General features: G+C 41.1%; 4 protein-coding genes across 7 annotated transcripts; 2 read left to right on the forward strand and 2 right to left on the reverse strand.

The window, feature by feature from the left end:
* Positions 1-2,322: 2,322 nt before the first annotated feature.
* On the reverse strand, positions 2,323-10,433 carry LOC124198601. 2 transcript variants are annotated; one of them, XM_046594520.1, is made up of 18 exons: positions 10,056-10,433; positions 9,950-9,991; positions 9,721-9,884; positions 9,460-9,656; positions 9,283-9,397; positions 9,028-9,219; positions 8,557-8,957; positions 8,211-8,487; positions 7,460-8,012; positions 7,173-7,382; positions 6,916-7,041; positions 6,434-6,748; positions 6,228-6,361; positions 6,051-6,150; positions 5,846-5,986; positions 4,509-5,784; positions 3,816-3,921; positions 2,323-3,731 (listed from the first exon to the last, which is right to left on the reverse strand). In XM_046594520.1, the coding sequence occupies exons 1-18, from the start codon at positions 10,075-10,077 to the stop codon at positions 2,550-2,552; spliced, it is 5,553 nt and encodes a 1,850-aa protein (XP_046450476.1). In that variant the 5' UTR covers positions 10,078-10,433; the 3' UTR covers positions 2,323-2,549. The 2 variants fall into 2 exon arrangements, with proteins under 2 accessions (XP_046450476.1, XP_046450478.1); XM_046594522.1 differs by lacking the exon at positions 6,916-7,041.
* Positions 10,434-10,844: 411 nt separating this feature from the next.
* Positions 10,845-13,249, forward strand: LOC124198602 (cytochrome P450 302a1, mitochondrial-like). Of its 2 annotated transcripts, none has more exons than XM_046594523.1 (8): positions 10,845-11,225; positions 11,432-11,669; positions 11,740-11,930; positions 12,001-12,202; positions 12,260-12,425; positions 12,492-12,740; positions 12,795-13,001; positions 13,071-13,249. In XM_046594523.1, exons 1-8 carry the CDS (start codon positions 11,000-11,002, stop codon positions 13,185-13,187), a joined length of 1,596 nt encoding a protein of 531 aa, XP_046450479.1. In that variant the 5' UTR covers positions 10,845-10,999; the 3' UTR covers positions 13,188-13,249. The 2 variants fall into 2 exon arrangements, with proteins under 2 accessions (XP_046450479.1, XP_046450480.1); XM_046594524.1 differs by having other exon boundaries at positions 11,083-11,225; positions 11,437-11,669.
* Positions 12,967-15,597, reverse strand: LOC124198603 (lactosylceramide 4-alpha-galactosyltransferase-like). Its single transcript, XM_046594525.1, has 3 exons — positions 14,567-15,597; positions 13,830-14,500; positions 12,967-13,759 (listed from the first exon to the last, which is right to left on the reverse strand). The coding sequence occupies exons 1-3, from the start codon at positions 14,753-14,755 to the stop codon at positions 13,405-13,407; spliced, it is 1,215 nt and encodes a 404-aa protein (XP_046450481.1). The 5' UTR covers positions 14,756-15,597; the 3' UTR covers positions 12,967-13,404.
* An 868-nt stretch (positions 15,598-16,465) lies between these two features.
* LOC124197406 (ankyrin-2-like) lies at positions 16,466-20,887 on the forward strand. 2 transcript variants are annotated; one of them, XM_046592852.1, is made up of 11 exons: positions 16,466-16,689; positions 17,842-18,045; positions 18,126-18,286; positions 18,344-18,456; positions 18,545-18,624; positions 18,690-18,869; positions 18,936-19,301; positions 19,359-19,577; positions 19,640-19,786; positions 19,851-20,141; positions 20,240-20,887. In XM_046592852.1, the coding sequence occupies exons 1-11, from the start codon at positions 16,666-16,668 to the stop codon at positions 20,552-20,554; spliced, it is 2,100 nt and encodes a 699-aa protein (XP_046448808.1). In that variant the 5' UTR covers positions 16,466-16,665; the 3' UTR covers positions 20,555-20,887. The 2 variants fall into 2 exon arrangements, with proteins under 2 accessions (XP_046448808.1, XP_046448809.1); XM_046592853.1 differs by lacking the exon at positions 16,466-16,689 and adding an exon at positions 17,291-17,735.
* Positions 20,888-21,224: the final 337 nt, after the last annotated feature.

Consider the following 21,224-nt stretch of genomic DNA (forward strand, 5'->3'; position numbering starts at 1 on the left):
TCTCTCTCCTTAAAAGAATAATGATCACCATCATCAAAGGGGAAGTAGCAGACACGCGGCAGCAACCGAACATCCACAAGCAACACATCAAATAACGGCAGCCGAGCGCGTCAAAGTTTTTTCTTTCTCTCTACCCACAAGAAAAGAAAAGAAAAGAAAAAGAGCTGAACGCCAAAGAGTTGATTGATTTACGGTCAATTTGGCAGCTGTTGCACTCCCGATGTAACCTCCCTCTTAGCTGTACACTTCAACGGTGGGGATGAAAGAAAGAAAGAAAGAAGAAAAAAAATGAAGCTCGTTTTGATGATTGTTACAAGCGATGCATTGATGCGATGCGGCCATCACCACCTCCTTTCGGGCCGTGAATCAAAAACAACGACCGCCTTGTTATAACGGGGTGGGTCAAATCGTGGCTCACGCCGAACGCCGAGAAAAAAGACCAAAAATAAAAAAAAGTGGCTGCTCCTGCCGCTGCTGCTGGGAAAAGCCCCACGTGGGTTTCTCGACTATATGGACCATCTCTCGGGACTGGCATTTGAATATTCATCGCTCTTTATGTGCAGATGAGGGTGAACAAAGTCTTCTGACGCCTTCGACGTCTAGAAATGTAGATACACAAAACAGCTGTGGTCGATGGATTTCTACCCGTCTGTTATTTTTTGGTTGTTGTCTCGATTGTTATTACGTGAACGGAAAAGGTAGAGAAAGAAAACGTCGACGACGCGGCGTGACTGTATTGCCACAGCAATTCGACTGTTGAATTGCTGATATCCTGTGCCGGCCCACACCTTTGGCTGGCGTCCCTGTGGCATACACAAGACGACGTGATAAGCAGGAAGAAACCCATCGAGTTTTTTTTCCTTTTTCTTCTTCTTTCCTATTCTCCTCTAAACGACCGTTTATGCAATACACGAACGAGGCGTACAAACGTGAGCGGCCAAGAGCTTTTGTCACAGCCAGCAGGTGTCCGCGCGCGCAAACTATTTTCACGCTCATTTTTCTTTTTCCCTCTTCTTTTTCGAAATTGCTGTTGTATAATAAACTCGGGGAATCACAACACAACAGCCACTCGAGGAAGAGGAAGAAGAAAAAAAACGGGTCTGAGAGACACTTGGAAAAAGGCGACGGACCGCGACGCAAGTTCTCACGCGCGTCACGGATTTCGATAGAAAATGGATTTAAGTCTTTTTCTTAAAAAAGAGTTCCTGACCGTTGATGGTCTTTTTCATCCAACAGCCCGGCCATGCTCACAACTGTTACGTCGCTATGTAATGTCACACTGACACCTTGTATTATTATATTATTATTATTATATTCATCACCTTTTGTCAAAAAAATTTCGGTTGTTTTTGTTTTTCCCCCCTTTTCTTTCGATCTCATTTTCTCTGTTTCAGTTCGTGCCTCGTTATTATTCTCTCCACCCTTTTATCTCCCATCACAGTTTGTATAGATAACAATCATTTCATTTCACGCATCTCACGTTGCACAAACCAGCGCAGCAGAGTCAAGGGGTGCAGTCTAAAACTCTAAGAAAAAAGAAAATACTTACTCATCATACACAGTGGACTTGAAAAAATCCAACTCACGGTACATGTTGGGTTGTTCACGGTAAACAATTATTTAATTTCTGAAAAGAAAGATAAAACAACCCCCCAAAACAAACCTGACATGAAATTGAGCTTTTCTTTCCCCATTCTCGTAGTGTTCTACTCTACGAGAGACAAGTTTCGTCGGGATATGTACAGCTTTTGACAAGACAAACACAACTGGAAAATAACCTTGGGGTCTTTCACCGACGGCCAAGCGTGATAAACAACTTGAGTTGCGAAACTTGGAAGTTCCCGCAATTGCATTTTTAATTGAAAAGAGAGGGGGGAAAAAGAAAAAAAAAATACCCAGACTTCATCTTCTTCTTCTCAGCGCATGAACTACTAGACATGAATCGCGATCTGGATATATGGTGATTCAACATCTCCTGCTGTTTGCTATCTCCCAAACTTTTGGTCAGAGAGCGCAGATTCAGTCAAGTCCGAACAGCAAACTTGATTATTGGGTAGTGATTTTTTCTTTCTTTCTTTCTTTTGATGTTTGAGGATAGATGCCCTCTCTCCCTCTCTCTCTCAGTGACTTGTTTGACGACCGAGACGGAATACCTAAACAGGGAAGCGGCCTCACAATGAGATGCAGATATTCCACGGACGTTCTTTGGCGGTGCTCTTTCGTGGTTTACCAAATGAAATTATACGCAACGTCGGCAAGTCAACCAACTACATCCAATGCCAATCTAGATGTGAGGGCAGCAGCACACAAGAACAGCGCTGAAACGAGAAAAAAGCGGTTATATTTTTGGCTCAAGAAAAATTGTGTAGAAACCGAAATGAAATTGCAAACGGTCGGTGAATTTGGAAGACGAAAACTGCAAACTGGCAGCGGGTTCGAAACAAAAGAACGTCATTACATCACAGATCCGACGAAAACACCACGTACACTTCAAATAAAGACAACAAGTAAAAAAGAAAAAAAAGAAGAACACGCAATTCAATCTAAATTCAAGCATTGGATGACTCGTCGATGGAGCGACCCGTTTCCAGACGCACGTGAACGCGGTGTTGCTGGCAAACGTTGGAAGTGGATTCCCTGGAACTCGAAGTGGATTCCATCGACGGCGAATGTGACAGGCGGCTAGTGGTCGACGATAGAAATTTAGTGCGAGGTGCTGGGACGGGCGGCATTGAAGAGGAAGTCAAAGAAGATCGAGTCGACGTCAGATGCATTTCCACATTCTTCTCAGACAGACTGTAGGTGCCCGGCTCAAAAACGGGCGGGTACTCGAGTTCTCCACTAGACGGAATCAATGGCGGTGCTGGAGCGGGAGACGATTCTTTGGGGGTTAGCGTGTACGGAAATTGAGTCGTCGAGGAATGGTGGCGCAAAGAACCTCCACCCCCAGTTGAAAAGGCTGGACTCAACGGCGGACCGAACGGCGAATCGGGACCCAAAGGAGTTCGTCGTTGCTTGCCGATCATCGACACGCCCATGGCCGGCTTGAGCAGCGGAGTTTTCGGCGTTCCCGGGCAACTGCCGCTGCTATCTTCAAAAGGCGACATGACGAGCACTCCGCTGTTGCTGGAAACCGACGGACTTTGTAACGGGCTGATCAACGGGGGCGGTCGATGGAGTGAACGATGATGGATGGTCGACGCCGGTGAGTAACGAGGAGAAAACTCGCTCGAGACGGACGAATTAAAACTCGATTGAGATTCGTCTGCTTCCGTACGCTCATCGAAATTCGTGGCCGACTCTTCCGCAACAAACGGACGCAAGTGGGGCTCGCCACTTTCCAACAGCTTCTTACGTTTATCTCTAGAGTTGCCGAAAATAGCCCGATGGAGCCGCGGTGACCCCAAAAGTGTCTTCTGCAGACGGGGTGACGGTGTCGTGGCAGTCGTAAACGGGGGTGAAGACGCTTCAATAACTTTGTTTTTGGCTGGAATGGTTGGCGAGGACGACGTCGTTTTGCGTCCGAATTTAGGCGAAACCAACATTTTAAAGAACTGCTTCGCATCAGCGGCAGCTCCGGTGCTTTTCTGAATGTCAGGATCTGGCGTCGCAGGAGACGTGACGTCCAAATTCATTTCAAAAGCAGCTCTCATTTTGGCGTCGTCTTTGGGACTGAGCGGGAAATTCATTGGCTGATAACAGGATGTACTTTTGAGCCTGGCGCTCGAGTTCTGGTTTGGGTGAAATTCAGAATAATGAGTAAAAATCTCTCGTGAAAATGATACACAGGGAAACAATTAAATGCGTTTGATTACCTTTGGACGATCGGGACTACAGCCATGCTTTCCTGGACTAGTGGTCATTCCATTGCGTAAAGAATTGATCCATAATTGATCTGGCGGACCTTGACGATAACTTTTCCTATTTGGAGAAACATAAAAACCAAACTTAGTATCCATATACATTTGATGCAAAAGGTTATTTCCCTATCTATATGTTGCTTCCAAAGAGATTTTCCATTAAATATAATGGAATCAAAACGGACTAGATGCTCATTAGTGAAAATATAGTTTACTTTTCTTCACTACACGCACTAACAATGGTGTATCAGGAGTGTCGTCACACTGTATTCTGGAATCTCCACCCCACACTCTATTCAGCCTAATGAGAAGGGGGGCTTCAAAAGAAATCCCCGCTTAGTGAGCCAACTATAACGACGGGGCTCGTTAGTCAGAGCAAAGGGGGGCAAAGTCAGCACAATGTACTTTATTGACTGCCTTTACTGAATAGTGTCTGTACAATAGTCCCACTTCCGAAAAAAGAAAAAGCCCTAACGAACAATTTACGGGCCATATAGTGCGCAAAATTGCAGACGAAGTTGGTCCACACATCACATAGTGATGCACAACTATAACCAGAAAGGAACTTGAGGTAGATTCAAAAGTTCAAGAGTCCTAGAGCGATGCCTCCTGACATAAGAGCTAGTTTCAGACAAGTTCAGTTCATACCCAAAAGGATCCACATTGTTGAAATCAAACACTCCTCGGCTAGGTGAAGCGGGTGAGAGGGAAGCACCAGGTGAGGGCAGTTTAGAAAGGCTGCTGCTGACTCCTCCAGACTTGACGGTGGAACCACAATCGGTGCTTGACCGCCTCGAAGAGCTCACACTGGAACGGCGACCCACAGATTCCAACTTGTGGGGACTTAGAGTGGCAGAACTTCCAGTGCTGCCACTTCGGTAATAGTCGCTGGCACTGCTAGAATTACGCGGCTTGATTTTGGCGTAACCGGATTCCAAACTGCCATAGATGTCTGTGTCACCACAGCTGGAACGATTCAATGAACCATACATGGCTCGACGTTGGACTCCGTCGGTAGGCGTAACGTCAGTAGAAGAATCTAATCCAGCGTTTCGACCCATGATTCGGGCGCTGCTGGGTTTCGGAGCCAACTGAGGCTTAACGGGAGATTTGGGAGATTTCGTATCGATAATTTCAATACTGTGTCGTCGGCTGGGACGGCGTGGAAAGACCGTTGCAGAGCCAGGACGTTCTTTCATTTCCGTCAACGATATTTCTGCTGTGGTATTCAGGTTAGTCTGCTGCAAATGAGGCGTATTGGGCAACTTTGACGTGCTGATGCTTTTTCGGAAGGCGTTGATGGCATCAGAATGGTTCGTCCGCGGGGCAGCACGTTCGGCCGAATGGCGACTAGCTTGGGCATGCTTTGGTTGGATCGGTGATGAGAAATCAAATGAAGATCCGTTTGATTCCACATTGTCTTTCATCACTGTTGGCGACGGTTGCGGTTTGAATGGCGAAGCCGGTTTCGACTCATTAGGAGGCCGTGGTGGAGGTTTGGATCCGTCCATCCAGTAAGGGGAAGGAGGTAATGCGGTCGGCGCAGAAGTGGCAGTTGGTGACGGCGAAGGGCAAGGTTTACGGTAGCTGCGAAATTGGGGTGTTGGTACTGGCTGTTTCTCGGGGGCAACGCGCAAGAAACGCAAGTACTTTCGATCTAAACTGGCTGCCATCGGACTCCGGTTATTGGCCTTCGAAGGAGACTGAGGACTCTTCTCCTCTGTATAGACGTAGGGATTTTCAGGACTCTTTTTAATTCGACCTAAAGTCGCTGTCCCTCCAAACGGAACATTTTTGTGCGAATTCGGCTGGGGCAATGCAGGCGGGATCTTCCCTTTTCTACGACCTAGAGTGGAGGCCAAACCAATTTTATGGTTTTCTGCCTCGTCGAGTGATTCATCTTCTGTTTCACTGTAATAAGCTCCTGAATCATAAATGTCATGTAAGCACAAGTTTCAGGGATGTAATGTTATAAAATGGCAAACCTTTAGTGATAAACGATGGGTCCTTGTGAATACTAGAACCCTCACTAGAATTCCCATAAGGTGCCGTGGCCGATTGCTTTACCGTGTTGAGCCATTTGTTTAATTCTTCTTTACTCTCGCAAGCGAAGTAAAACATTGTGCCTAACATGTGATAGTAAATCAGTGAAGTTCACAAAATTGCAACTGTTTTGACGCTGATAGTTACCAGGATTGAAAATTCTAAATGCAAACTTTTTCGATTTTACTTCAGCGGCCACGGATGAACTAAATCCAGGCAAACATATTAAGCTTTCTGCCTTTTGATCCTATCAAGTACCAAAACAAAATATTTTGGTTTAATTAAATAAATTATGGAAAATTCATCGTCAAGTTTCTCATTTACCTCAGGATCACGATAACCATACAAAGTATGACGCTTTAGAACAAAAAAGCGTCGCGTCCATCGTGGTCCGGCAAAGAATCCTCGCGTCTGGCGACGCCGAAAGAGCCAACCTTGGCAATCCCCTTCTCCAAGTTCTGTCGTTTTGTAAATAATACATTTATAATCGAACGAAAGAAATGCAAATTCTGCAAATTTATGATTTATACCTCGGCACGGAACACCACGACGTCGTAATCCATCAGATGACGATCTCTCGTTATCAGATTGTTGATGCTGTTGCTGCTGTTGTTGGTAATGTGCTGGGCGCTGACTGATATGTTGATATTGGGTTCGACCAGCTGGATTAATGACACCGTAATGCTGGCTGTTATTGGTTTTTACTGGAGGAAGAGCCACGTGAACTTCCTCGTCATGATGTGCGTATGTTACCAAGAGGGAAGGGGCGATCCGTGGGACGGTGCTACCCGGAACGGGATCGAAATTGGAGTCCAGACGGGTTACTCGAGTCAAAGCAGGCAGCGCTACTTTTCCAAGTAACACATAGAATACAACGTGTCGCATCCGCACGCAACACGAACAAGTGAATAAACAACAACACGACAGGAAAAAAATCATAAAAGAGTTAGTTTCAACATACTAATAAGTCAATGGGGACAAAGTATTAGATATTTGTGTAGCGAAAATGTACCTCGATCTTCATCGGTGGGATGACGAGGCCAAAGTCCGCGACGGATCAGGTCGCGGATTTCGTGCGGACGTAAACCCAAATGCGACAGTTCATGCGATGTTGGATTTGACAAGACAGAACTCAAACCTATCAGTTGCAACGGACAACATTCGACGACAACAACAGAAACAATAAGCCACATTTGACGATAAGGTTCAAAAGCTACAAAACATCAAGCAAATGCATCCACACAAACGGAGAATAAAAATCTTATTTACCTGCGCTCATTTCTTGAGTCGACATATTATCCACCGCCGGGATGGGCGAATAGGTGGGGCTGATGAGTGCATTCGACGTGGAATCTGGAGATGTCGTGAAGGAAGCGGAAGTTAACGAATTAACTGAGGCTAGTTCAGCATCCTCATCTGCTTGGGGTCGAACTTTGTTTCGTGGAGGCAATGCCGGTTTTGGTGACAGAGGTGGGGCAACTTCAGTAAGAAAAAAAAAGAAAATCATTAGGATACGACACTTCACGGCATTTCCTAATGAAACCACTTGAACTTACTGGAAATGGGAGGGGGAGAAGAGCTATGATTTAAACTTTCTGAAATGGGATTAGGCGCTTCTTCTTCTCGGATTTGTTTGCGAAGACGGATATCGCGCAGCTTTTCTTCGAAAGAAGTCATATCACCTGACACTGATTCGTAAGTCGGTGTACTTTGACTCTTATCCAATCTCGGTCGATCCTGGGATACTTTTCTCGACGGCGACCGAATTTCTACTTCATTTTCATCACATTGTTTGTTGTCTTTTTGAAACTGGTCGATCCCTACACATAGGTCACTCGGTTCCTCACTGATTTTGTCGGCTATCAACATTGAAGAAATAACATTGACCTTCTCCTTTTCTCGCAATAACAGCAGCTCTGATTTATCGGACGCAGAAGTTTCTGACTGTCGACTGATATTTGATTCTTTCATGTGTGGTCGACGAATTTGGCCGTCGTAGTGGCCGACACTGCTGTGTGGTCGTTGCTCGGGCTGCTGTTGCTGTTGACGAAGAAGGTCGAGCAGCTCTGGTGATTTACTTTGCTGACCTTCTTTCAACTCTTTCCAAAACTGGGGGAAAAAAAAATAAAAAAATTCAGCAAGCAATTTTCAAAAACTACAAAAATCAAAACTTTCACAAAAAATCTACATCTTTACCGTCCTTATTCCTGCTGTTGTAAAGGAAGCATTAAAAAATGTAGAAGGTTTAATGATAAAGGTGACTTATGATAAGATAAAAAGACTAGATGTGTCATGTTTTAAATTTACCTGCTCGATATTGAGAGCAGGGCGGGATGAAGTAGGACTTGCGCCCGTTACTGTCGCCCTTCGCTGAATACTCAATCTATTCTTCGGCAAAATGAGACGGACACTAGCGGGTGAAGCGGTTGCGCCTCCCACTGCATCCGAACCCGTGGCAGCAGCAACTGCTGCAGCTGCAGCGGCGGCCGCGACGGGATCGTGATTATCTGGCAAGAAACTGTCGTCGTCAGTATCGTCGCTCTCCACTTCTGAGGGGAGTTCAGCAGCCGTCACCTCAGCCATTCTGTTCACGAAATACATGATTCAGTTAAGTCAACTAAGCAGAACTAGATAAAAGAATAATAATGCTTACACTGGTGGGGCAATATGCACAACTGGAACAGAACTAATAGACATCGAGTCGATGGCCTTGGAAGAAGAAGTAAGCTCCGGTTTGGTTTGACCGTCACCACCTAGATGCCATCGAAAGTGGTAGGACTCTCGTTTCTTACTTGGCAGCCTGTAAGGCTTCACGTAGATTTGTCCAAAATTGTTCGAATGACGAGGCCGCTTTTTAAGGGTCAGGATCACTTTAGCCGGATTCTCCAACATAGCAGCTTTTAGCTTTTTCTGCTGCCAACCAACAACTGTTTGGTAGTTGACTTGTACCACTTCATCACCTACTTCTATTTTCCCACATTGATGGGCTGGACTTTGAAATTTAACAGCCCCAATAACATGAACGCCTTTATACGATGTCTGAATAAGCATGCCCTGCAAGAATAAAAATTGTAAACATTAGAACACAAATTGTTCAAATAAATCTTTCTTTTCAAGAAATCACCTGTAACCACAGATCAATTCCATCGAAACTATTAGAAATTGAATGAGAACTAATAACCACGACATCTTCTTCTGGTTTCTTCTTTATAGTGGCCACATCTAGAGAGGCTGGTTGTAATACCAAAGGATCCAGAAATTCGCAGATAATTCTATCGGTAATTCCGACTAAAGAGATGCAGCCTTCTCGAATAACCTAGTTATCAGACATAGTGCTCCATTAAACATCAATGAGGAAATTTTATTGAATGTTTTCTACCTGAACTGGGTGTTCAGCAAACAAATCCCTTTGTGCATTTGTGGCAAGTTCAAGGCATATTTTAAGCAAATTGCCCTTAACTTCTAAATATGGTTCATGGCCGTCAAAAGGTGTCCTAAATGTCAGAAAAAATTTAAATGGTGAAAGCAAACTAAAAGTAAAGATATAAATGCTCACCGATCAAGCCAGGATAACAGATCTTTAACTTGATCTATGATATCAGCTACTGCAGCAAGAGTTGCAGTTGTCACTTGCTCAGTTTTCCCATTATCAAATGACTGATAAATAATTCTTAGCTCATTGTAAAGGCTTCTAGCTTTGCAGCCCAATTGCATGGCCAAATACTGAAGATTTTCTCGATCTAAGTTGTAGTGCTAATGCAAATACATGAATATAGAAAATGTTTATCAACTACTATTTGATTAAAGTCCATCTTACAAAATCTCTCAAAAGATCAACTGCTCCCATGAAGATTTCTTGGTGGCCAAGTTTGTCTATATGAAATACAGGCAAATCTTCAACTGTCGTGGAGAGGAGTCTATGGCCATTGATTTCCTGTTTGAGCATGAAGTGTATGTACGGAACAAGTGTATCATCCAAGCCTGTAAAAATTTAAGATGCTGCGATCTAGAATGGCCTTGTACATGGTAATAAGACTGTATCATACCTCGCATCCAGTCAGCAACCTGTTCAGGACTCCATTCGGCAACTGTTTTAATTAAAGAGAATTATGGCAGTAGGCCTCACATAAAAAAACATTCACTTATAATTACCATTGACATAATAGGCTGTCATTTTTCACTTAAGTTGTGTTTTGATGAAGGAGTAATTAATCATCAAGTATCACTATGACAACAACTGCATGAAGGACAAAGTTTAATCTAGTTCCTTGGTGAATTGTTTAGCCCTACAGCTACATCTAAGACATTGTACTGAGTAAAACTGAATAATTTCAAACGCATCAATTAAAATGAAGAAATCATATCAACACACACAATTCATCTCCTAGGGCTTTGGCTTCTTCTTTTCGTTTGCAGACTACAGCAGCGATGAGTCAGTGACCATTTTTGCTGTTGCTCACCGCATAAAAATGGCGCTGGGTACTAGAAACCAGTAAACACTGCGACACTCTTATAGACAGCCGGGACAAGCATATAGATTGGCTGGCGAAGCAGCTTTCCCTAGTCCTAGTGGCTGGTCAGAGGAAGCTGGAAGCCGTTGTTGTTAACTTGTTATGGAAAAGATAGGGTTAACTTGGAATGATTAGAAATTTAAGATAAGGATTTCCAATTCAAAAATTCACACTAGCTTAGTAGATAAATGAAATAAATCAAATCAATTTGTGCAAGCACAGTCGTCATCACAACTGTCCTTCATCAGTGCTTTACGATTTATATTGTGTTGTTACATTCCCCGTGTTTATTGTCGCCAAATAAAATAATTCGATTAAGTCTCAAGGTATCAAAATGAATTGTTTACTTATCAACATTCAACAGAGTATTTAATCATTTTGAATGAACTTTTGCCGTTCAGCTGTGTTGCCAATTGCTTGAAGGCGTATTAGTCCGCAGATGACCCTCCCCATTGAACGACCTTGGAAATTTGACAGAAGGCAATGGATCTGTTTTCCTGTCACAGAATAGAAAGTATTCCAGACTAGACTTGTCAGTTTTCTCAGAGTGTCACAACTATTTCAACTGTTATTGATAAATTTAAAATGTTTTCTAAGCAAATACCCTGGACTCTATGTCTTCCAAGTCGACTTTGCGGCGGGCAAAAATGTGTTGACAAACAAGTTTACTATTTTAACCAAACAACATGCATCCACAACTGTCCGCATCAATTCCCAACTTCCGATTCGACTAAGGAAATGAAACCTTTTGGTTCAATACCGGGTCCTAAACCGCTTCCAGTTGTTGGAAACATCTGGCGTTACGCCATAGGTGAGACGAGAAAATTGTATGAAGTTGTAGTATGAATACAAAATACATGAAATCTTTTGAATTAATAAAGAAAATGAAAATATTATTGTTCGAATTTGGGTGGATGTCATTACCGTGCTATTATAGTTCATTCAATTTAATTACGTATACTAATGCGTACACACTAGGAAATAATGATTGAATTAATATGCGGTTCTGACGGTCAGGACAGTATTCATTTGACCAACTGCATGTTACTGGATTGAAAAAGTATCTGCAATTCGGCCCTATCGTACGAGAGGAAATTTTACCTGGCGTAAATCTTTTATTGCTTTATCGGCCGGAGGACATTGAGCGGATGCACCAGGTGGAGGGTCGTTATCCATCACGACGAAGTCATACGGCTCTCGAATTCTATAGACTCCAAAGACCCCACATCTACAATAGTGGGGGTCTGCTTCCAACGTAAAATGAATTTCCTTGTCATTCAAAACAATATTGCAGTTCATTTTTAGTTTCTTTTTTTTATTAACAGGAATGGACCCGAATGGTACCGCTTACGACAAGCCCTTCAACGTCCAATAAATATGATGGAGAATATCCGTCAATATATTCCCGGTATTGATAGCATTTCATCCGAATTTGCAGAACAAATTGCCATCTCAATTAAGAAGAACAAAACGTCGCCAGATTTTTTGGAAGATCTTTCCAAAGTCTTTTTGGAATGTATGATTTGTAATATTTTTTTACTGTGAAATTTTCTGTTTAATTCACACATCATACTCTTTATCAAAAGTTATTGGTTTGGTGACGTTTGATACGCGATTAGGATCGTTGCGTACAGATTTACCTGTCGATTCCTGTCCGAATAAGCTTATTCAGGCTGCAAGCGACACCAACAGTGAAATACTCCGCACGGACAACGGTCTTCAGTTCTGGCGGAAATGGAACACACCGGCTTATAAAAGAATTACGCGTTCCCAAGAATACTTTGAAAGGTATTGCAATTTGGAAAATAATTAAACATTTTCTTGCTAATTAAAAAAAAATAATAGGGTTGCATCAGAATTTGTCAATGCAAAAAATGCTGAATTGCGTAGCAGGAATGATCAGGATCAATCTCAGAAAACATTGCTTGAAGTTTATTTGACATCCAAGGACCTGGATGTCAAAGATGTGGTCACTATGGTTTCCGACATGCTTCTTGCGGGTATTGATACGGTAACGACTAAACATATAAATTGGTCTAAAATTTAGAAGTGTTTTTGATTGCTTTCCCTTTCTTAGAGTTCTTATACAATGAGCTTTATATTGTATCACCTAGCCAGAAACCCACTAAAACAAGAAAAAGTGTATCAGGAAGTGAATCGCTTCGTTCCCAATTCTACTAGTCCTGTAACACAAGATATTCTTGCGGAATTAAAATATCTCAAAGCTGCTGTAAAAGAATCCTTTAGATTGAATCCAATATCGATTGGAGTTGGAAGAATTTTGCCAGAAGATTCGTCTTTTTCAGGATATCATTGTCCAAAAAATGTAAGTCTTTTTCATGATGATTTAGAGGAGTGATGATTAATTTTCATTTCTTAGACTATATTAGTGAGTCAAAATCAGGTATCATGTAAGCTGGATCGTTATTTTAAAAACCCGCTGCTATTTGTTCCTGAGCGCTGGATGAAAGGAGATCCAGCTTATGAAAAAACACATCCATATTTAGTATTGCCGTTCGGGCACGGACCACGAGCTTGCATCGCTCGAAGACTAGCAGAACAAAATTTGTATATCCTTCTGGCACGGGTAAGAGGACAAAATATTAAAATTGTGACAATAATATTCAATTCACTGTTGTTTCAATCAAAATTACAGTTAGTTAAGCGGTTTAGTATCGAGTGGAATGGAGCGGAATTAGATGTTAGATCTCAACTAATTAATCGTCCAGACGCACCATTAAAATTTAATTTTATCGAACGAAGAGATTGCTGACCTCTTGGATTATGTGCGAATGTAAAAGACAAAGAAAATAAATGTGGCATATGGTAAGAAAACAGACAATGACGATCATGTAACTACGAAATGAATCCCACGAGAAAATTTTGCAACTAACGCGCGAATAATGTTAAAAATTATTAAGCGTGTTTTGTTCGAAATATCAATATACAACCGAATAGAAAGACAAAAAGTACTTTTTTGACACTGCGCATCAAAATATTTCCGGTGCGATGGAAAATACAACAGGGCAGTTGTCTCGAACGAGTCGAGCGTAGTCCTGTCGTGAACTTTTGTAAATTGGCTGGCTTTTGCTGATTTTGTTCCAAGTATGAACTCCGACCACTTTATCCGTCAGCCAATCAAGCATCGCTTCCGTTTCATTTTCCATCCGCTGGATGAACAATTCCTTCACGTCAGTGTAATGAACAGGAAAGAATGATTCTCTCGGTAGAATGTTGAATCCCCGGCAGCTAGCAGAGTCCATCGACTTTACGTTGTCAACGTTGCACCAGTTTTTCAAGACACGATAAATCAAAGCTGGTCCGTTGTGTCCCCATACCCATGGGCTATAAAGGAAACAGGAATTTACTACATAAATTCGTGCTGCCGTTTAACCAAATAACAAACGCCCTGTACCTGAAATTGTCGACAAAGTTTGTCGTGGCCAACTCGATGATCGGACTTTTCAACTCCGCATGGATAACACCGTTATTGACATCGTAGTTATCTTGGGCGGCAACAAAATTGCGGTAGTACTTAATAAGGGAACGAACGAAAACAAAGTCGAGATCGAAATAATATCCGCCGTATTTGGCCAGGGTCAGTAAACGAAGTCCGTTACTCAAATTGTTGACGTGATACGGCCCTTTCTTCCAATGAATGCAGTGATACCAATACTCTAGGGCTGTTCCGGCCATATAGTCATCCAAGTTGATGCTGATGAGTCGAATGTTTCCGTATTTCTCTCTCAGTTTCTGTAAGGTGATGACGCTGCTGTTGATTTTCACGTTCACGAAAAGCACGTAAACTGTCAAATTCGGGTTGTGAAAGGCAAGTGACTCCACCGCACAAGACTGACGAAAACTCAAGCTACCGCTGCCGGACGTCTCAATAAAAAAGGCACTGTCTTTTTCGTCACGACTGAAATGAGAATTCACTGGATCGATTTCAAGTTCAGGGATCGAAGGCTCCGGATCTGTACATGCTGGCAAAGTACAATTTTTTCGACCGCAAATGTCTTCTAACTCACCAGGAGAGAGGCAACACTGCTTTCTGTTAAATTTTGCTTTTAGAAGTAATTCGACATCCTGATGAAAATAGACAAACGTTAGAGCAACCGAAAAACTTTTAAAAGGATCAACAGTATATATAACCTGTTTGGAAAATGTCCCTGTCCGAATGAAGCAAACAAAATAAATAAAAGCGCACGACAGAAGTAGGAACAATCTTACTGTTACACGAGAAAAACGAGAACTTATTGTCAATACATTCGATGAGCGCTGTCCAATGTCGACGCAAATGGAATGAAGAAACAATGAGTAGATCTTGTTCTTCAGACGCATTTTCAAAAGTGACTTATTCTTCCCACAGCAAAATTTTTAGTCGTTGTTAAATGGAACCAACTGAATCCTTTGCATATGTATGGCGTCTTCGAATCATATCAAACCGGTTACTCATGTCGTATATGCACGATTGTCATGGAAGGTAACATAACTAGTAGCTTTATCTATCTGCGTAACTGTACATTTAAACAATTTGAAAATCCTGTTTTGTCACATCTTGATTCCTCTCCGCTGGTAACAACACTGTCTTTCGTCTAGGGCCTGGGGATTTACATCATTCAAGCTCAGAAATGCCGCCATAAATGCCAGCAATCGAATACAATTATTCGCAAAGGGAAGTGCAACATGTATTGTCAGCAAAGTGAAGATCTCAACAGCGGAATGTTTAAGAATTTTTTATTATCTGTAGTTCAATACATGAAACCGGTTTCAGAAATTTTCCTCTCCGAGAAAAGGAAATGGCAAGAACCACAAAAAGGATAACGCAAAACATCTCGTTATCTACCTGTCTTGTTCTACAAAAAAAAGTTACATTGGCTCATACAGATAGAAATAATCGCGTGTTTAACAAGGAAACTTAAGACAAATTCAATTTAAAGCACGGCCAAAAGACTATAACCTGCAAACCGACACGGAAGTTAGTGTCACACTGAAACGTAGCAACCTGTACGACGTCGAAACTCTATCTGAGATAAAACATTTTTTCACACCCTACTAAAAAAAAAAACGTATTTCGATTTTCTGAATAGGAACTAGAACATAATTTATTAACTGTTCTAAATCCAAAATGGAAATTTGATAAACAGACAGGACTAACGCTGAATAAAAGCGTCGACGATCTTGGCGATACTTGGCGATACTTGGCGATACTTGGCGATACTTGGCGATACGATACTTGGCGATCGCCAAGCGAATAAGGGAGATATGAATGGTAGCCAACGTCAGGTTAATCTTCCACGCTTACTTATTTTCTTCACCACCAAAATGGGCGTATTACCGAATGGTTTATCGGTAACTAATAATATTTCAATGCATGGATGGAATTACCGGGAATTTACTAATGCTATTCGGACATCCGATAAAGAAGCGCCGATATTTTCCTTTAATGTTACAAGTATTAATTATTAGCTTATAATTAACGATTAGACAACCACCCACATTTCAACTTTGGCAACTGTGAAGCGTGACGTGAAATATTATAACTCGAAAACTCGAAAATATGTTTTAAATTTCCGCCACAAAGTATTGAACTATGAAGTTTCTGTACACTACGATAGATGGCTACTAGTATAACTATACTAATGCTGTCTACCTGTACTGGCTTGGGGCTTGGCTCCGCTTTGCTTTGAGCGCATTGATTTAAATAAATTTGAAATTTTCCTAAACTACAAATGATCAATTTGAATGTAACCAAACTTTCAATAAAACTTATTCTATTTTTCTTGCGACACAGGCCAATAACACGATTAATATTTTATTCAAATTTGGTGTCACCCACAAAAACTGTATTATATCTTTATATGTATAGATATGTATAGAAACCGATGGAATATCGTTGTGTGTATTAAATGTGTTTGTGAAACGACGATGTGTATGACGTATATGAAACGATGGTGTAAATATGTGAGACGATGGGAAAACGTTTTGCTATAAGGTGACCTGGGTCACCTTTATTCCGTATATACCCATCCCCATCGTCACTTTCTCTCTCTCTGCTGTTTTCATACTTCACCAGTTCATCTTGCAGTAGTTTTGGTGGTGGGCAACTGTGGTCTAGAATTAGTGTAGTGAGTGACAGTGTTTTGCGTAATCAAGCTAGGAAACACTTTTTCTGATCGGCCACAGGAACCCAACGGGCAACGGAACTGCCCGCGACATTGCGAACCCTAATATACAATTTTTTGTCAAAAATGATTTCTGCGCCCGCGGAGTCGGTAATATAATTTTATTGTTTTTTTTTCCAATTTATTATGAGGTTTTTTGTTTTTTCTCATTTGTTTTGATTTTTTCTGGATGTTTTAGCTTATAGTTGTTTATAGAAAAACCAAAGGTGATCCCAGCATTTTACTTGTATTGTTATGGTAGCATTATGAAATCCTAGGCTAGGATTGCATATAATATATAAATAATCGAATTGCGGGTGTTAAGATTTTATTAAATATATTGGGGCATTTTTCATTATTACTTTAGTTATTCGAAACATTCCAGTTTTTGAATCTATCGTTTTGTCGGGAACAATACAATTTGGTAGTTCCTTTTATTTTTTCATCAGCAGTCAGTTAGTCACCCTTCGTATTAGTATTTTATATTTCTTTTTTAAGTTTTTTTTTTTTTTTTTAGTTTAGGAATCAAACAGGAAGTGACGTTCAATTAGCGTTTGTCAAAAAAATCAATCGCTGAATGAAGTGAAATATCATGTTTACAATCAGAACTTCTTGGGATTTCAAACATGATTGAGTAATTTGAGTTTGAAATAAAAGCGTGATACCGCTTCATTGTAGTCGCATCACTCGGAGTAGTCGGAAGATCGGCGATGGTTTGTGCCAGTGCCACCAGTGGCGCAAATGTAGTTGTCAACATGGCGCTCATCGAGATTTTTTGATGTTGTAATTTGTTCGATGAAGTTCAGCTGTGTGTATTGTTACAAGTTTTAATAAGAGATAATCATTTAAACTGGTGACAAGCGGACAAAAATAAGTGTATGAAACTACTTCATTTGTGCACATTGAACGCGAAAATCGTGTGACTAAGTCATGTTATCACCTATATCATCCTTTTGAAGTTAGTGTAATGTTAAAACATGGTCCATTGGAGTAGCATTAGGCTTTGCCAAAGACAGAAAGCAAATACACTAAAAACTGGAACATAACAAGGAAATGTTGATAAGTGCTTCAAACATGTGGATGACTGAATCAATTTGAACTACTTTTTCTGGTCATGTAATCAATTAATCATCAATACTTGGAAGATACAAATTCAGGTAGTTGGGATAAGTTGAGATCTTGTTTACAAATATGCTTCGCTACAATTTGATGTGTTTAATACCAACACCCTACATTATTCTATGTGGAATTATTACTTTTCAGTCAGGTTTCATAAGGACATCCACTGGCAGAATGGGTAGTGCCTTGAGCAGCTTTTTTCAGTCAGGCAGTAATCTGCTTCCTGGCAATCACCGTGGCATGTCTGAACATTCAAAACAAATAGTTCGGACTGTTTTTCATGCACTTAGAGCCAATCCCAGAGTTACTGTGCAGAGATTAGAAGGACTCCTCTGTCAGATTCCAAAGGTTTGAATACAGTTTAATATTTTTACCTTTCAATTTCGATTAAAAATTATTGCCATATTAATGCTATACAAACCTTTTAGGGTGAGAATATTCTGTTGGCGCACAACGAAGAGGGATACAATTTGCTTCAAAAGTGTGTAGGGCTTAACAATGTAGATATGGTGCGATGGATTTTAACCAGAAACATAGATATAAATCGCGGAGCTTGTTCTCTACCTCTTCATATAGCTTGCCTCAAAGGGTGTGTAAATTAATATTTTTTCCGTGTTACTTGTGCTTACTACTTCATATCCGATAGATATGAGGACATTGTTGAATTGCTTTTAAAGCACGGAGGACGCATCGATGTCGAAGCTCGAATGTGCTGGCCTGGACCTCATAATCAAAACTGCGAAGAAAGATTTAAAAATTGTAAGAGCAGTAAAAATGAAACCATTTATTTGATTATTATTTATGGGGATATATTGTTTTTATTTTGGTTTTATGTGTCTATATGCAGCTGTTCCAGATGAATCTTTGGCAGACCGGTCTAGCGACAAACTGCAGAGTGCTATTTATTACGGAATTGATGGCGATCAGGTTACTATACATGATTTGGGTCTAGCCAGATAATATATGCCCTTTACATGCTATTTTTATTACAGGTTGAAATTCTTGAGCTATTGACTCAACAAGGTGACGATCATTGGCTACCTTGGCAGCAAAAACGACCTCTACTACATATTGCCTGCGAACGTGGTGCTTGGAGTTGCGTCAAATATTTGGTTGCAGAACGACCGGAAGAAATCAACCAATGTTATGATGAATACTACCCGTTGCATCAGGTAATGTTGCTTTTTAAAATATTCCTTTGATTATTGTCTATACTAAATTCAATATTCTTATACTAGGCCGCCTTGCACGATACGCGCTTCGTTGAGTTGCTAGTTGCTTGCGGGGCCCAAACGACTGTGCGAACAGCCACTCAGCAAATGACGGTGCTGCATGTCCTCTTCTTGCTGGGCAAGAAGTCGGCAGAAGATACACTTCAAACAGCCAAACTGTTACTTGACCATGGTCTAAGAGAGCTTATTAATGAAGCCGATTCACTTGGCAATACCCCACTGCATGCCCTGATAGTTCGATACGCTTTGGAAGAGGCAAAGTATGGTTATGGTTACGGATTTTCCGGTGGCTACGGAGATCACCGTCAAGAGGAGCCCCAACCATGGAATAAGTGGGATATGCTACACATAGTCAGATATTTAATTCATCAGGTAATGTCTTCCTACTTGTGATGTAACTTTATTTTAATACATTTATTTCTGCCTTAGGGAGCGGGACCTAGCATCAATCAGTCGGGAAACTCTGCTCTGGCTTGCGTTTTGAGACATGTTCGTGATTGGGAATTTCGTTACGAACTTCTTGATATGCTGTTACAACATGGTGGAAATCCGAACGTGGTTGGGCGCGATGGATCTGTACCCTTAATGGTCTGTTTAGTCCCACTGATTAACAAGGACCCGCTTCATCATTTTACACATACGATGAAGGTTTGAATTAATAGTGAAAAACGAAAATGATTGTTAAATTAAACCGACATTTGTTTTGATAGGTTTTTTACCTAAATTGTGTTCGACTTCTTTGTAAGCACGGTGCTCACACTAATTGCTCGTCAAGATCTAATTTGACGCCGCTTCATGTCCTGGTTTTTACTGCCTCAGAAAATATCGCTTTGAATCGAGAGGAAGAAAAAGCCCAGGTAAAATAGATATTAGAAATTCACGTGAACTAAGTAGGAACAAGCATTTTCTTTTTGATTTTAGGCATTTGCGTTTATACGCCAATTATTGGTAATTTTACTGCAGCATGGACTTGACCCCAACGTGAGATTCTCTCAACGCACACAACATATTCTACTTTCGCTAATGGATATGGTGATGAACGCCCGTTCTCCGGCTGATCTGGATCACGTTTACGCTCTCACTTTAACGCTTCTTCAATATCGGGCTGATCCTAATGTGCACATTGCTACAACAGAACCTATGATCTGCCATTCGCAGTCGTCCGTTTTTCTCAAGAAGTCGTCTCACCAAGTTCTCTATTATTACGTTCAGGTTTGTCGATTCTTTCATCGAAGAGACGTTCGTACGCAGCATTTAGAGAAAGAAATCATAATGACCGAAATGAATGTAAACGTTTTACCCTTTTTTAGGTTATTTTACGTCGAGAAGAATTGCTTCTAGATCCGGATCAGCGTTATTCTCGCATTATCATACTTTATTATATGGCGATGGAACATCGGCCGCTGTACGCTTGCCTCAAACTTCTTTATACGCAGGCTGGTCTAGTCCCCATGCGGTCGGCTCTGTGCCGTCTTATTCGTCAGCTTTACTCTCATCCACGAACTCTGAAGCAGATGTGCCGCGTAACCATCTATAACGCCACCGGGCGGTGTTCCGCACTCAGCGTCAACAAATTGCCCCTTCCAGGACCCCTCAAAGAATACCTTCTCAGTTTCGATCCGTAAATTTAGTTGACCATCAAACTTTTAATGGCACGAAGTGGTTCAGAGAAATTTTTCGTTCGCGTTCAGAACAACTGTGTGCAATTGTATACGTGTATGTTTGTGCGTGTAAATTGAATGCTATTATCTTTTACTTAACAAGAACTCACTTATACAGAAATTGATATGATTATGATATTGTATGACAGTTTCCCGACGGAATTTGATAAGTTCTATAAGTAAGTCTATATATTATAATTAAGGTTTTTTTTTTGCTATTTTTGTTTTTTGGTTTACTTTTTGTTGTAGGCAGGCTCGACAATTGCCGCTGTTACTCAATAGATGTCTTCAAATATTTGTATTGTTCAAAATGTCATATTTTTTGGCCCTGTCCTTTCAAGCGTTATACCAATATCCTCTTTTAAAAGAGAATTTCAGCCATTTACAGTTTGCGCTGTATGGATAATTGGAGACGACGAAGACCCAACGACAAACAACATGTCCGTCGAAATGTTTGAAGGGGAGAGTAAAGCGTTGATTTCTGATTTTACCAAAAAATAAGGATTTTAAAGTTTTGTTAGGAAGTCACTGAACAACGATATTTGCCTCCCAATAAAGGCTAAAAACCTTCATTACTATTGTAGATTTTTTGTGGAGAGCAATCACTTCCTCATGCAGGGGTTCGTTAAGTTTG

This window comes from Daphnia pulex, chromosome 7 (genome assembly GCF_021134715.1).
Source record: "Daphnia pulex isolate KAP4 chromosome 7, ASM2113471v1".
Classification (NCBI taxonomy): domain Eukaryota; kingdom Metazoa; phylum Arthropoda; class Branchiopoda; order Diplostraca; family Daphniidae; genus Daphnia; species Daphnia pulex.

What these genes read in the sequence shown, in the direction of transcription:
- LOC124198601 (XM_046594520.1), bottom strand. Translation starts at nt 10,077, where the DNA reads ATGACAGCCTATTATGTCAATG. An exon ending in GACAGCCTATTATGTCAATG is followed by an intron (nt 9,992 to 10,055) that starts GTAATTATAAGT and finishes TAATTAAAACAG; the next exon opens with TTGCCGAATGGAGTCCTGAA. An exon ending in GTGCATATTGCCCCACCAGT is followed by an intron (nt 8,488 to 8,556) that starts GTAAGCATTATT and finishes TTTCGTGAACAG; the next exon opens with AATGGCTGAGGTGACGGCTG.
- LOC124198602 (XM_046594523.1), top strand. Translation starts at nt 11,000, where the DNA reads ATGTTTTCTAAGCAAATACCCTGGACTCTATGTCTTCCAAGTCGACTT. An exon ending in CATCTGGCGTTACGCCATAG is followed by an intron (nt 11,226 to 11,431) that starts GTGAGACGAGAA and finishes TCTGACGGTCAG; the next exon opens with GACAGTATTCATTTGACCAA. An exon ending in TCCCAAGAATACTTTGAAAG is followed by an intron (nt 12,203 to 12,259) that starts GTATTGCAATTT and finishes AAAAAATAATAG; the next exon opens with GGTTGCATCAGAATTTGTCA.
- LOC124198603 (XM_046594525.1), bottom strand. Translation starts at nt 14,755, where the DNA reads ATGCGTCTGAAGAACAAGATCTACTCATTGTTTCTTCATTCCATTTGC. An exon ending in CAGGGACATTTTCCAAACAG is followed by an intron (nt 14,501 to 14,566) that starts GTTATATATACT and finishes TATTTTCATCAG; the next exon opens with GATGTCGAATTACTTCTAAA. An exon ending in AACTTTGTCGACAATTTCAG is followed by an intron (nt 13,760 to 13,829) that starts GTACAGGGCGTT and finishes TTTCCTTTATAG; the next exon opens with CCCATGGGTATGGGGACACA.
- LOC124197406 (XM_046592852.1), top strand. Translation starts at nt 16,666, where the DNA reads ATGATTTCTGCGCCCGCGGAGTCG. An exon ending in TCAGATATTTAATTCATCAG is followed by an intron (nt 19,302 to 19,358) that starts GTAATGTCTTCC and finishes TTTCTGCCTTAG; the next exon opens with GGAGCGGGACCTAGCATCAA. An exon ending in GAGAGGAAGAAAAAGCCCAG is followed by an intron (nt 19,787 to 19,850) that starts GTAAAATAGATA and finishes TTTTGATTTTAG; the next exon opens with GCATTTGCGTTTATACGCCA.